The sequence below is a fragment of the Labrus mixtus genome, chromosome 14 (assembly GCF_963584025.1).
Source record: "Labrus mixtus chromosome 14, fLabMix1.1, whole genome shotgun sequence".
In the NCBI taxonomy this organism is placed as follows: Eukaryota; Metazoa; Chordata; class Actinopteri; order Labriformes; family Labridae; genus Labrus; species Labrus mixtus.
Genome location: NC_083625.1, coordinates 18623821 through 18637685, shown reverse-complemented (window position 1 = coordinate 18637685; position 13865 = coordinate 18623821). Strand labels below are relative to the sequence as shown.

General features: G+C 37.8%; 1 protein-coding gene across 1 annotated transcript; it reads right to left on the bottom strand.

Annotated features, from left to right (window-relative positions):
• Positions 1 to 4191: 4191 nt before the first annotated feature.
• Positions 4192 to 13865, bottom strand: hrh2b (histamine receptor H2b). The gene is made up of 3 exons (XM_061055629.1): positions 13777 to 13865; positions 6247 to 7113; positions 4192 to 4922 (listed from the first exon to the last, which is right to left on the bottom strand). The coding sequence occupies exons 2-3, from the start codon at positions 6865 to 6867 to the stop codon at positions 4470 to 4472; spliced, it is 1074 nt and encodes a 357-aa protein (XP_060911612.1). The 5' UTR covers positions 6868 to 7113; positions 13777 to 13865; the 3' UTR covers positions 4192 to 4469.

The window sequence follows — 13865 nt, the reverse complement described above, 5'->3', positions numbered from 1 at the left end:
ATTCATTAGTCCTAAAAATACATATTTGAATTGCACTAATTGTGCTATTTTTTCTGCATTTTTATTTGTCTCTGAAAAAAACAAGCAGCAAGAGAGGGGCTTAATGTCCGATTGATTTTACAGTAAAGTCACAATACATAAGTGCTAGCTAGCTCATTGGTCCTTTCATAGTTGGGGGAGGGCCATAGTAGAGAGAGAAAAAGAGAAAAAGGTTCATTTTGATGTAAAAAAAGAAAAAGAGTGTGGGTAGATTATTTTCTGATCTTATCGGAGTCACAGATTTATTTTGGTTTTGGCAGTAAATGATGGATCATTTTATTTTATTGTGTAATGTCTCAGAAGACAAATTCTGAAACAAATCACCATCCCAAAATCATACAGTTAGATAAAATATAATGAACATTGCCAAAGCTGAATGCAAACCCTCATTTATGTCACAGACCGGGGGTTAATTATAAGCTCCAAAATCTTCTCAATGAAGAAAATTTCATATTTGATAAACCTCTTGTTGAATAGATAGAACCAAAAGCTATATAAAGAAAGTGATGAACATAAATGCATTTTTAGTTCAATTCAATAATAAGGGCTATATTTGCTCTGAGATAATAAGTTGTTAGTAATCAAATGAACAAACATGATTTTCTGGTATTTTGTATTTAGTACAGTGTCTTTAATGAAAAGAAAAACAATCAACATTTTCAAAAATTAAGACATTTCTTTTAAAAGTAAGTAAATGCATCTTTCAAAAAAAGCTGCTCTTATCCCAAAACTCCATTCCCGTGCTGCAAATAAATATATCATTTTTTTTAATATCCCCTTAGATATCTAAAACATGTTAACATTAATGATACATTTGTATTCAAAAACATTTGTCTGTCCTAACTTTGGCTAGTTAAGTATGAAAATGAGTTTGCATTCTTGTTTTTATTGTAAGTGAGTTAAGTGTAACGGCCAAGCACTGTAGTGAAACTAAGTGTAATTAATAATTGACCAGTCTGCTGCAGACCAACAACACATCTAAAAAACATAAAGTTTACACCTGCATTGTACGACGGAGGATTGGGGACACGTTAAAAAAAAAAAATCTAAAATTTACGAGATTAAACTCGTAAATTTACGAGAATAAAATCGTAAATTCACGAGAATAAGGTCGTACCTTTTTCAGAATTAAGTCTCAAATTAAGAATTAAGAGAAAATGATGAGAGTAGAACGCTTAAAGTCTTTAAAGAATAAAATAATAAAGTCGTTATTTTAGTCTATATCAGAAGAGCAGCAGCAGCCTGTTCTCAAATGAAAAACTTTGAGCATCTTGTTATACTTTAGTAAAGGTTTCCCTAATAAGGAAATAGGCTACTTCCTTGTGTAGTCGGTAAAAACAGTTAGTTCAAGAGAAGTTTTCACTTCAACTTGCAAGACCTTGTTTATCTGTAAAATGATGTATGAAAAGGACACAAACTGGCTCTGAACATGATACACTTTAACAAGGCAGACCAATAACAGACACAAATAGTTGTGTTGGGGCTTTACTTGTGCAAATATGAAAAAACTACACATTCTGTTGGCACATCATAAAATATCAGATCCCTACAAAGATACTGCAAGAAACTGTGGAGTATCTTTTCACTGGGTCACTGAGACAAACTTTCTTTTCCGAAGAAAGAACCACACTGACTTGGAGGAAGTTGTGTCTGTAGAGGAAAATATTTGAAGAGTTCTATATACTTTCATCATTTTCGCGCAGGCTGGTCTCGAACTCGTTGATTTACAAGTTTGATCCCTGAACCCTTAAGGACTTAATTGACGTCACCTAAAAAGTGATTGAGTGCATGAGGCTGCGAGGGCTCTTAATGGTTCGATACCAATGGAACAGCACTTTGCAACTTCTCTGTAACCATGACAGCATGATGTCATGTGGCATTAGGTATTTGTTTTTGACCTTTTTTACTTAACTCACTCACAGCCATGGCACTTATGAAAAGGTCCTAATATATAAATATATTTCTTTGTTGTGGGATAAATAAAGGTCTATCTTTTATTATATATATGCTGGGATTAATATGCTCTCTGTCTCTCTTTTTTTTGTTGATAGACTTGCGGTAGAGTTCTCAATAAGCTGTAGTTTCCAAATATACTTATTTAGTAGACTGTAAATAGAGTGTGGTTTCACCTTCCTGCTTATTTATCATCTCTTATTTTTTTTTCGTTTCATGGCATTTGTTTACCTTTCCATTCTTGCGGGCTTCCCCTGGGAATCATATCGCCAGTTCTGCTTACCAAAAGTGGCCCACTAGGCGGCTCGCATTTCACGTCACAAGGGCCCTGCACTCATGCCCTTTTATGGGCAGTAGTGGGTGGTTACCTATGATAATTAGGAAAAACAAGCACACACTTCGAACGCAAGGACTTAAAACACAGCTTTCGAACAATTCATTTCAGAACACGTTGATGAATCTGATGGAGAGTCTTCTTAGAATCTTCCTAAGAAAAACTTCAGAATAAATTCTTAAGAAGATATTAGTGAATGAGGCCCATTGCTCTCCCCTTATCTTCTTGTGAATAGTTCTTAAATTGTTAAAAGGTACTTTAGCCAAACAATGTCCCTTCTGCATGTCACCAAAATGCTAGACTTGCAGCTACTTAAGTTTAATTCAGAACTTGTTCTTTGTCCTACACAGATAAAAGAAAATCAAGCTCCTAACAGATAATTATTTTTGAAGTCTAAAATGAGTAATTAAAAAAAAAAAAGTTGTTGAATGGCAATTGCCCTCTTGCCGAAAGTTATAATAAAATGTCAGTAATGTCTAAATATCTGCTGTATGTATTTGAAGCAGGAGGCAATAAACCAGAATAGCACAATGCTAAAAGTGTGGGAGAACAGCTAAAGCCTGGCCTTGTTCAAAGTGAGAAAAAAAAAGAACCTTTTCCCGTCTTTAAAGCCTTATAACGTACGCATGATGTCTTTTTAATTCAGTGCAGAAGAAATCTGCATCAACAATTTATAACAGGGAATTATGCAGTCATATTCTGGAGATTGATTTATAGACAGTATTGCAGGATGTAAACATACTAACTCTTCTCTCCAGGTTTGTGAATGTAAATAATCCATAGAGCCTCCTCTGACGGATTGCAGCCAGTTTGACTGAGTATCAAACTCTCAACACTGACACTCTGAGAGACCTTTCCTCTGCTGAAGACGTTGGTGCTGCACGTGACCGATAACACTATCTATCCTCCTCATTTCAGAGGAGTCAGCTGCATTTAATACTTCCTCTAAATGGTCCCACGGCTCCATTCTGACTTTTTACTCCTCTGCTGCCTGACCTGAATCAGGGTTAATTTTTATGCCTTCTATTTCAAATATCACCATGCAGCTGCTGACTTAATCACTTTGAGTTTCAAACCTTATATTCATGAATCTCAGTGTGATCTAATGTCTCCACCTCAGCACCATTCCATTTTTTTTTTTTACAGCAGTGAAATTATCAACCTGTTCCAAAGGGATTTATTTCCCTTTGCTTCAACCCAGCAATACTTAAACTCTCACTGACAGCAGCGGGGCCAACTTTAAAACTTTAATGCCCCTCAGATGTCACTGACAATGCTTCAAAAACATTTCCATCTGCACATTACTAATTTAGCTTGTTTTCAATCATTAAAATGACCAAATGAAGATGCCACAAGACATTCATTATGTGGTGTGAAATATGCAAAAATATTGACAGCATATGTTTAAGTAGTGTTTAATTTTTTTCTTGATAAAATGTGCTTAAAAAGTAATACATGGGGCGCCGGTGGCCTTGTGGTTAGTTTTCGCGCCCAATTTACAGAGGCCGTTGTCCTGGAAACGGGTGGCCTGTGGCTCCTTTCCTGCATGTCACTCCTGTCACTCCCCACTCTCTCTCTCTTTCCTGACTTCATTCCAGTAGCAGTCAATGTGTTGAAACCATCCAGGAGGCCACTGAGGTCAACCTGCTTGGGTTGAGTCAGACATATTGTACATATCAAATCATCCTCTGGTCACTGATTCTCTTTCTTTGGCAGGGTCAAAGGGAAGAAAAAATAAACAATTAGCAAACTTTTAACCACCGGTGACTCCGTGCAGTTGTCTGGGAAACTTACTGAACCTGTTCCTCCTCCTCCACTCTGTGCTGCCTTTTTTTTGTTTTGAGTAAAACACTCTTCACTTGTAGTTCATAAAAAATACATTCATTTATTGCAAATAGTGAAAACATCAAGAAAATAATGCAGGCCTTTGAAATAAACATATGAACTATAGAGTTTCTATCTAGGACGAGCCACAAGCTTCACACAAATTGTATTTTTGGCACTTTACGCTAAGAATCTAACTGATGCTGTGGATGATTAGGCATTGTGAGAGTTGGAGAAAGTTTTTTTTAATATACATCATTATGCCAGTCCACAGTCCAACAGATGCATAGTATTTCATCATCAGGGATGCCACTTCCCCTCAAGTACATAGTGTGAGGCTCTTCCCCTCACTGTCTTTCTTAATTCTGTCTTTGTGTTTCACAAACTGCTGGGGAAGCTTTTGTCCATTAGTAAAGGTCAATCTTTTATGCCCAGACACAGGCGTGAGCTGCAGTTTTCTGCGGGACAGCCCGCTGCAGCGAAGCAGCTCCCCGTATGACTTGCGGAAATCCCTGTTGAAGGCTGGATACAGGATGGGGTTAAGAGCAGAGTTAAAATAGCCCAGCCACAGCACCACAGAGTGTAGCGTGTTAGGGGGGTTTGTTTTTTCACTGATGCCCATGCAGGTGAAGAAGGTGAAGTAGGGGAACCAGCAGATGACAAAGGCCCCGAGTACAGCTGCCAGGGTCACTGTCGCTTTGTGCTCCCGGGCGATGGCTGCGGTTGATGCTGTGCGTGCAAATGAAGGAGTTGCAGCACGAATACGCCGTGCCTTGGGGAAAAAGGAAGGATGAAAATGTTAGTAAGAGCCAGAGGACAAAGACAGTGAGATGATCTGTCAATTATCTCATGACAAAGGATGACATTTAGCAGTACACTACAAGTGAAGGTGACTTTGTAAGTGTGATTTTGAAGCCTTGGGAAATCTGGCTTAAAATAGAAAAAGTACACACATTATATTAAATTGTAAAAAGGTTACACAAAAATCTTCACAAAAAAAAGTTCATACTGTTAGAAACCAGTTATTTTACTCTTTAAAGCCCAGAGACTCTAGAGGCTTGGCAGATCAGGTCTTTGATTGACAGCTCCATGGCTTTTCACTCAGCACATATGTCAATAAGCGTAGTGTAGTTAACATTATGTTTGGGTGGTCCAAGTTAGAATCACAAAGCAGAAGCCCTACTACTTTAAAATATTTTATTCAAGTGGTCCCAAAACAGTTACAAAATGCTTTGCCATCCTTATCATAATTAGCAGTTAGCAAACACGTGCAACATAGTTGAGTTTTCCATTTTGGTCCCAAAGCTTTGAAAGCAGTGCTAAAAGATAGCTCTGGTGATTCAGCTAGTGCTATGTTATTATGAAGCTAAACTTCCCCCGCCATCCCTTAAAACCTGTCACTGACAAAACGACTCATGATTGCCCTAAACTAGACGCAGGAAGCCATAAAAAAGACAATCATGGTCGACATTGAACAGTCTCAGCATGTAAGACTTAACATGGTTTTGAGTTAGAGTCAGAGGAGGAAGCAAAATGACTACTGTTTGAACATGTTTAATTCAATTGGTCACTGAGCAGTGAGTCACAAAATACTTTGCTATCTATTTCACAGTTATCAATTTGCACACCCTGGAAATGTTAGCTTAGATGCTTATTTGTTATAGAAGCTATGAATACAATCCTAAATGGCTCTTTGGTGTAAGCTAGTCCTGTATAATTACTAACAAAACCTCTCTCTAATGCCAAAATAGATCAACAGCACCCACAACCTACTTACCTAGAACAAAAAAGTGTAAGTAGCCAAATGGTTTGCAGAAAGGACCATGCGCAAACTGAAAGCAACAAATATTCTAATGTGTATAGAGAATAACTACGAATACATTGTACATGTTAAACATTATTTACATGAAACCTTAATGTACACACAAGGGTTCAGTAGATTTTTGGTTTCCAGTTGCTTTAATGTCTGTTGCAACTGTTTTTTCCACACTGAAATGTAGATCACTGATCTGAAATCTTGTTGGATTTCTAAAGTTATGCATGACCTTTTGATACTCCAGCTCAGCTTTTTCCATAAAATGAAATAAATCACTGACCTGTTCTCGTGCCACTCTGAATATGCAAAGATACATTCCACACATGAGCATCAGAGGCAGGTAGAATGAGCCCAAAACATAAATTAACACGTAGTTGTTATTCCATTCAAACTGGCAGTAGCGTCCCTCCTTGTCCTCGTCTCCAATGCTCCAGTCCAAGTGCTGCACTTTATAATCCGCTGTGTTCAGGCCCAGGTGAATGGGCACAAAGGACACAGCCAGTGACAAGGTCCAGATGGCGATCATGCCCAGTGTCGCCCTCAGAGGGGTAACTCTCTGGGAGTAGCTGAGGGGAGCTGAAATGGCGAGGTATCGGTCCACGCTGATGGCCAGCAGGGTCAGGATGGAAGCTGTGCACAGCATGACATCTGTGGAGATGTAGATGTTACAAATGGTTCCTCCGAGGGGCCATTTCCCGCCACCAAGCTCCGAAGTGGCAGAAAGGGGCATCACCAGGAGGCCGAGCAGAAGATCTGTCACTGCCAGCGACACCACGAAGCAGTTAGCGATGCGCCACAGTCGCCGACTGAGCCCCACAGCCAGACACACCAGCACGTTTCCACCAATGGTCAGGATGATAAAAGACACCAGGACCAGCCAGCGGAAGGCTGTGGAGATCATGGTGACCCCCTCCTCAGTCAGTGGGTCACTGAGACAGAGCTGCTGGTAGTATCTCGGTTAGAGACAGGCTCACCCACCTAATTCCAAAATGTCTCAACTACTGCTGGTTCACTTTTCCAACCATTTCCATCACTCCTGTGTGAAAAGGGGGAACCAGTTCAGAAGTAGTGAGAGAGTGAAAAGCCCTTCCGATCCATCGTCATCATCTATCACAGAGCCACTGCAACCCACAAGAGGAGCACTTCCCTGGTGAAATACAAAAATGACAGTTATTACAAGAAAATATACATTGAAAATGTTCATTAAAATCATCAAAATAAATCTACACTGTAAATAATACATCAGAGAAGATGCCAGACAATTAGCAACCGTAAATATTCTGTTATAGTGATTTTATATAACCTCATTCTTAATTCTTACTAAATGAATTCCTCTTCTAAAATAAATGCATTTGCAGATGAGTTATGCCAAACTGCAATATAACACATATTACTGGAGGTTACTATGAGTTATGATGGGGGGTGTGTACTAAGGGCAGGGACTTAATCAATGCGAACTTATGACCCACGCTTAACTGTTAAGCTGATTGTAACAGTACAGTATGTGACCTAGCTACTGTAAATGTATGCCCCTGACCCTTCACTGTCTGTAGTCTCAGTGTTAAGCATCCACATAAATTAGCTAAATTAAAAATCATTTTGAATATTTCTGCAGGGTAGAGGGTTGGCTTGTAGTTGGTGGTCACAAGTAGCTCCTTTTTATGCAGCCTATATAGTCCTTGTACTCAGAAGACCCAATTTGACATAATTTAATAACCAAACATAGGTTGATATATTCTACATTAACATCCACCTAGTCAACAAAGGTTAAATGAAATAGAGATAGAGAGATGAGCTTTACAATAAGGTTCCTGTGTTCACTTGTCATGCTCCTCTCATTAGATAACACTAAACAAAGAATATATGAAAAAAAAACAACTCTTAAGTGCAGTACTAACCCCCATCTGGAAGGCAGGGGCACAATAATTCTGTTCTCTTTGATATAAGGTATAGTGAAGTAATTTATTTTGGGCCACAGAGAGTGAAATATTCAGGGTAAAAAGGTCATCTCCCACTCAAATTAAAGCTTATGAATTAGGGAATCATTTTAAACATAAATGAGACAATGATATTAAAAATTACGTTTTCAATAAAATTCAGTAATCAAATTCCATGAGAGTTTGTTCCGCAGAAACTTTTTTCATTGTCTTTTGTGAGTTTTAGGTTTTTCATGACAATTGAAATTGTAAGAGCAAAAAGTACCAGAATCTAATTTTGCTACTTTCCTTTATATTTCAGTAGTGCCAAATTATATATTTGTAGGGCTATTGATGCAATTTTAAGAAGATAATTTGTGACTTTACTTGACTAAAGCATAACAAAGGGTTTTTTGGCCCCCCAGGACCAAATGGCCCCGAGTTGGGAGGAATCGTTATCAACTTCTGATGGCCCAGAGAATGGGCTAACTAGAACATTTGAAAAAAAAGGTGAGGGATGGTCTTGTCTCCTGGACTGGACTGTAAATCGGTTATTCTCCACTAGCATCCCCCCCTTTACTTTCTTCTAAACCCAAATTTAATATCAGTCAAACTATGTTTCCCTTTGCAGCTGCACAACGCTGCAATGATTCCTTTTGACTATAATTCATTATCATGCAAGCAGCACCGTTGATACTTTCCTTTTAAAACCTAACCAGGATTATAGACTAATGCTGCTCATAGAATGGAAGAGCTGACTTTCTCTTCCCTCTGAGGCCCAGTGGCTATAATATCAAAGCTTGTGATGTCTTTAGCTGACATTACACAGCTTATACATGATAGCCTTTACGCACTAACCAATGGGACAGAGAGTACTGTAGAGTGAAGAGGTTCAAACTATGATATTTTCAGGACTTTGGCAGGTCTGGACGTCCAAATCAAATAAGAAGTGGACTTGGATGTAAAAAGGCTCAGAAAGAGATAGAAAGAATGTACCTTTGTATAAACACATGACGAGGTTTGGGTACTTGTCCCCTGGAGACGGGAACATTTACTTTCAGAAAAAGCATTTGCTGAAGCGTCAGGCTGTGCTGTACTGCACATTACTGTCAGGCTAATTCAAGACAAGATCTTAAAAACAATCATAAAACATTCAGTAGCAGTTTGACGAGTTAAGTAAACAAATCCAAACTAAGAGTTTCCACTGTATCCAAATAAGACTTTGCTTTCATTGGAAAATTCGTTTTTTATTGGCAACTTTAATAAGATGCTAAAGTGTTCATGATGGATTAAGTCGGGTCTTAATATAGCAATAAGGTCTTTTACCTGCTTTTTGTAAAGTGTCTCGAGATAACACTTGTTATGATTTGACGCTATACAAATAAAGATTAATTGATTGAGATTGAGTGATTGATACGCAAAGGACTTCGTTAGATTTAATGAAATTAGGTTATTCGTTTCTCTTTCATCACCTGCAGGGTTTACATGTCATCGCTCTTTGACTAGATATAAGTGTCACTTGTGCTAAAACTACAAGTCAATAAAGACAAGTTCTAACAGGCTCATGAGGTGTGACAGTGTCTACACTGCATGTTTGGTTGCATTTTCTATTTGTTTTCTGCAGACGAGGAGTCATCTTACAGAATGGCCATTTGACGTAAACCCATAAAAAAATAACTACCAAGAATGACAGTTCTCACATTCACTAATGAAGGTGTAAAGTGTAAAAAAATGATTGAGCGTGTATTAACTTATTCAAGCTGAATCATCCCTTGACGCCATCATTCAGAGGCTGTATGATGCTCTATTGACCTCCTTGTTGAAGAGAGGAATTTAAGAAATAAATAAGAAAAACCTCTTTGAACATGACATGAAAATATGTACCACTTGTTCTTTGTATGAGCTCTTAAGGGTACAGTCTTGTTGTGAGGGCTGGATCACGCCTTAGCTAACCCCTCTATGCAAACATTATCATAGAAAAAAAGGTGACACCCATGCAATATTAGATCCAGTTGACACAGATAAGATTATATCAGCACCTGTGACTTTATGACACCTGCTACACAAACTAAACTGCCCGCTCATTCATGTTTATTTTTAGACAGAGTATTTAAACTTTGTAGTAAAGTACATAGAGATGTCAACATTTCCTCTTTGTTAAGGTGAAGGAAATGTGTAATGTGTTTTTTCCCCTCTACCCATTCATCCCTTACTTTGGCAACTTGTATATAATAATAGTATGAAGTGTTTGCAGTGACACTGATAAGAACGGTGGATACATATTTATAATGTTTAAGTAAGGATGGCGGAAATTATAGGGGTGTTCATAAAAAGATCTGCAGTGTGATGATTATTAAAAGACACAGCATGCTCAGTACCCTTTCAAAATATATTTTTTTAACCCCTGCACCCTCACTGAGACACTGTGATAGATCAATGTCATCATACTGAAAAAGGCCCCTCTAAACTGTCTTGCTATCTAAGAAGTAGAGAATATCTGAGTTGATTTAAATATGTTTATCTCTTCATCTGAGTTGCCTTGAGTTATTACTATGGGCTAAAAGCACTGACCTTCACAAGAGCATCCTGACTATTTTAGTCCTGAGTTTGCCTGATACATGACAACCGAGTCGCCTTACCATGTTGGTGTAGATGCTGGGGCTTTGTGCGGCCTGAAGGGAGACCCTCAGAGACTATTCATGGCTTAAAATAAAACTCTGGTATGATCAGCTATTATTTAAAAAAAAAAAAAAAGAAATCCGCCTAAAATTAACCAGATAAAAAGCTATTAGACATCAGTCCATGACAAAATGGTTTCTATTTAAAGTAAATGTGCAGTAACAAGATGATTGTCATTAATATCACAAGTATCCGGTGTCTCTTAATCAAACTATAAATGATTTGTAAGCACTTGTACTTTACATAATTTAATGTGTTTATTCAAAATGGGTAATAATTCCCTTACTGTGCACAATAATTGAATAACCCATCCCCTTAACTGCAGAAATAGCCTTGTTTCCTTAAGCTGTAAGTAAATAGATTTCAAGTAAGCCAATGTTTCAGCTCTACCCGGCCATTCAGAGAATCTAAGACTTTAATGTTTTTTTTAATAAAGTCAATAGATTCTCCTCAGGGACAAACACTGCTTGTTTCCATGGTGACTGTTTGTTCTGCACTCACACAGTTTAGATCAAGCCGTGTCCCCGGTCAGCCTGCCGCTCCCAAAAGAGGATAAACTGAAGTAACAGTAAGCAAGTGATCCATGGTTGTTTTCTTTACTTTAATTTTGCATTGTTGCTCAGGCACTACAACAGTGATGTAACAGCTGAAACACAACACTGAAGTATCAGGATGAGAAGCACAGATCATTTTACAGTCCTTTGCATAATTAATGAACTTGTATCCAAGTGCAAAAATTTTTTATTTTCTTCTCATGGGGAGAGTGTGCCAGAACGACTTTTTCTCAAAGACAGACGTTTCAAAGTTGTGTCTTATGTTCCACACTGCTCTACAGACTGATGTGAAAACTATTGATTAAAGGAGCCTGTCATATGATACTTCCATCAATGTGAAGTGGAAGGCTGGTAAATATATTCTGTAGTATAATGTGCATATAATTCAACTGAGGACCATGTGTCAACTTTGCACACATACTGTACTAACTCTTCTTGTCACCACTTATGCTTGTTAATCTATTTCAACTCAGTGATTAGGAGGTGGCTCAGTAGCATTTACTGAATAACTGTTACAGAGTGAGCCCCACACTTAAAAATCCCAATGTTCAAAGCTGCCATTTTGCTCTGATGTCATACTCTATGTGAGCTTAATAATATAGGATACCTAACAATTGTGATCTTCTACATTTATGGACAACTGAAAAGAAATTGGATAGTGTTAATAAAGTGGCTCATTTGGCCATAGAGATTAGACATATAAATGGATTTGAGCTTATATAGCTCTTTTCTAGTCTTCAGAATACTCAAAGTGCTTTTACACCGCATGTCACACCTACAGATTCACGCACTGATGGCAGTGGTTGCTATGAAGTGAGACCATCAGAAGTAACTAATCCCATTCATACGCATTCATACACCGCAGACGAAGCAGTAATACCAAAACCTGTTAGCCGCAACTTGATGCTAACTTATGCTACTTTCCAGTCACATCACGTTAGCTAGAAGGCAGATATCGAACTAACGTAATAACTGAGAATTACAATTTTCATATTGCATTGTGAAACACTAACAAATCTTTCTATTAGCTTTAACGCACTTCCAAGCTAACAGTAATTTATCTAGAAGAATGCTAACATGACTTGTGACTGATTGTTGCTAATGTCAGCTGTAAAGTATGTGGTTTTAACTTGTAATATGCAGAAATCCATCCAGATATTTCATTGTGTCTTGACTTTTTTGTTGCTAACAACAGCCGAGCTGAATTGGTAATAATTTCTCAGATACCCTACAATTATACCACCTTTACCTGGAACACAGTAGTCTGACTTTGATAACAGCATTAATTAAACTCATGTAACGTCGTCATATCTACAGTAACTATGACATCATATGATTGTTTTTGCTAAGTGTTATGGATTGTAAAGTATATCTCCACACAGGGGTGGAATAAACTAAACATCCGTTACAGCTCATGGAAATAAGAAAATCACCTGCATCATGAACCAATTGACGTCTAGCTGCTGAGGTAAAGTCAACAGAGTATGATAACAATGTGGCAGAAGGTGAGCCAACAATAATAGATAAACACTTTTACGACATGTAAAATAAAGCCACGACAAACAGTGTAGTAAGTCCTCTGATAGGGGAACCGGTAGCCTAGTGGTTGGTGTGCATGCCCCATGTATGGAGGCTGAAGTCCTCCATGCAGCCCAGCGGCCCAGGTTTAAGTCCTTTCCTGCATGTCTGTCCCCACTCTCTCTTTCCCCAATTTCCAACTCTTTCGACTGTCCTATCTCTAAATAAAGGCATAAAAAGCCCCAAAACAAACCTTAAAAAAATTAAAAAATAAGCCCTCTGATAATTTGCAAGGAGTAGTTACTGAAGGGTGTTTAATGCACATTTGTCCTTTTTGTCTAATAATGAGCTTCTTGTACTTTTTTCCAATCATTTTTTAATTAAAGTCACGTTTGTTTATTCTGTTATCATTGGTGTGTTGATTCAATCAAGGAGAAAAGTAACATCCAATGAAATGCTGGTCACAAAATTATGTGAGTTAGGGTAACGTTTCATGTAAATCTTGAATTAATGTCAGAGGTCAGCAAAAGAGATGCATTTAATTTTCTTCTGAATGATTAACTGTGATTTAAACACTAATATAACAACCAAAACAACCGACAGCAATGGTCAAATAAAAAAACTGGAATTGGAATTCAGTTATATGTCTACAGTTTATTTAGATTTTAATTGTGTCTCAAGAGTTTTAAGCTGTTTCGTTGTCTAACATGCACTTCCATACAACCAACAGAATGAGTTTACACTGAGTCACAAACTAACCATCCCTGTACAAATTAAACAATTACGAAGATCAAGTAATGATATAACACAGGAATGCTCTGCACATGAAAAGAATATAGCTTGCACTAAGAAAATGCAAATACTTGTGTGAGAAAACAGTTAAACTGTTGCTTGATCAAATCCACCCTCCGTCCTGCTCGCTAACATCATGTTAATGTGTAACCAGAGAATAAGCACACATAACTGAATCACTAAGCAACATATTCATGCTTTAATATACGCCTTAGACTTTAATATAAACACCCAACTTTACTTCTTGCATAAACATTTTTCTTTGTGAATTCAAATTTCAAACCAAAGAGCCTTAAGTGTTATTTGTCCCCACAAAACCCTAATTAAATCTGTTAAAGCGTGCTGACTCACCTCACATGGTTTATCTTAGCCGTCTGAGCGCTCTTGCCACACCATGAATGTTCTCTGTTTCCCTGATCCTGCTTGACCATAAACGTATT

Coding starts and splice junctions, on each gene's coding strand:
- hrh2b (XM_061055629.1), bottom strand. CDS start 6,867: ATGATCTCCACAGCCTTCCGCTGGCTGGTCCTGGTGTCTTTTATCATC. Junction 4,923..6,246: donor TCAGAGTGGCACGAGAACAG/GTCAGTGATTTA, acceptor TTTTTCCCCAAG/GCACGGCGTATTCGTGCTGC.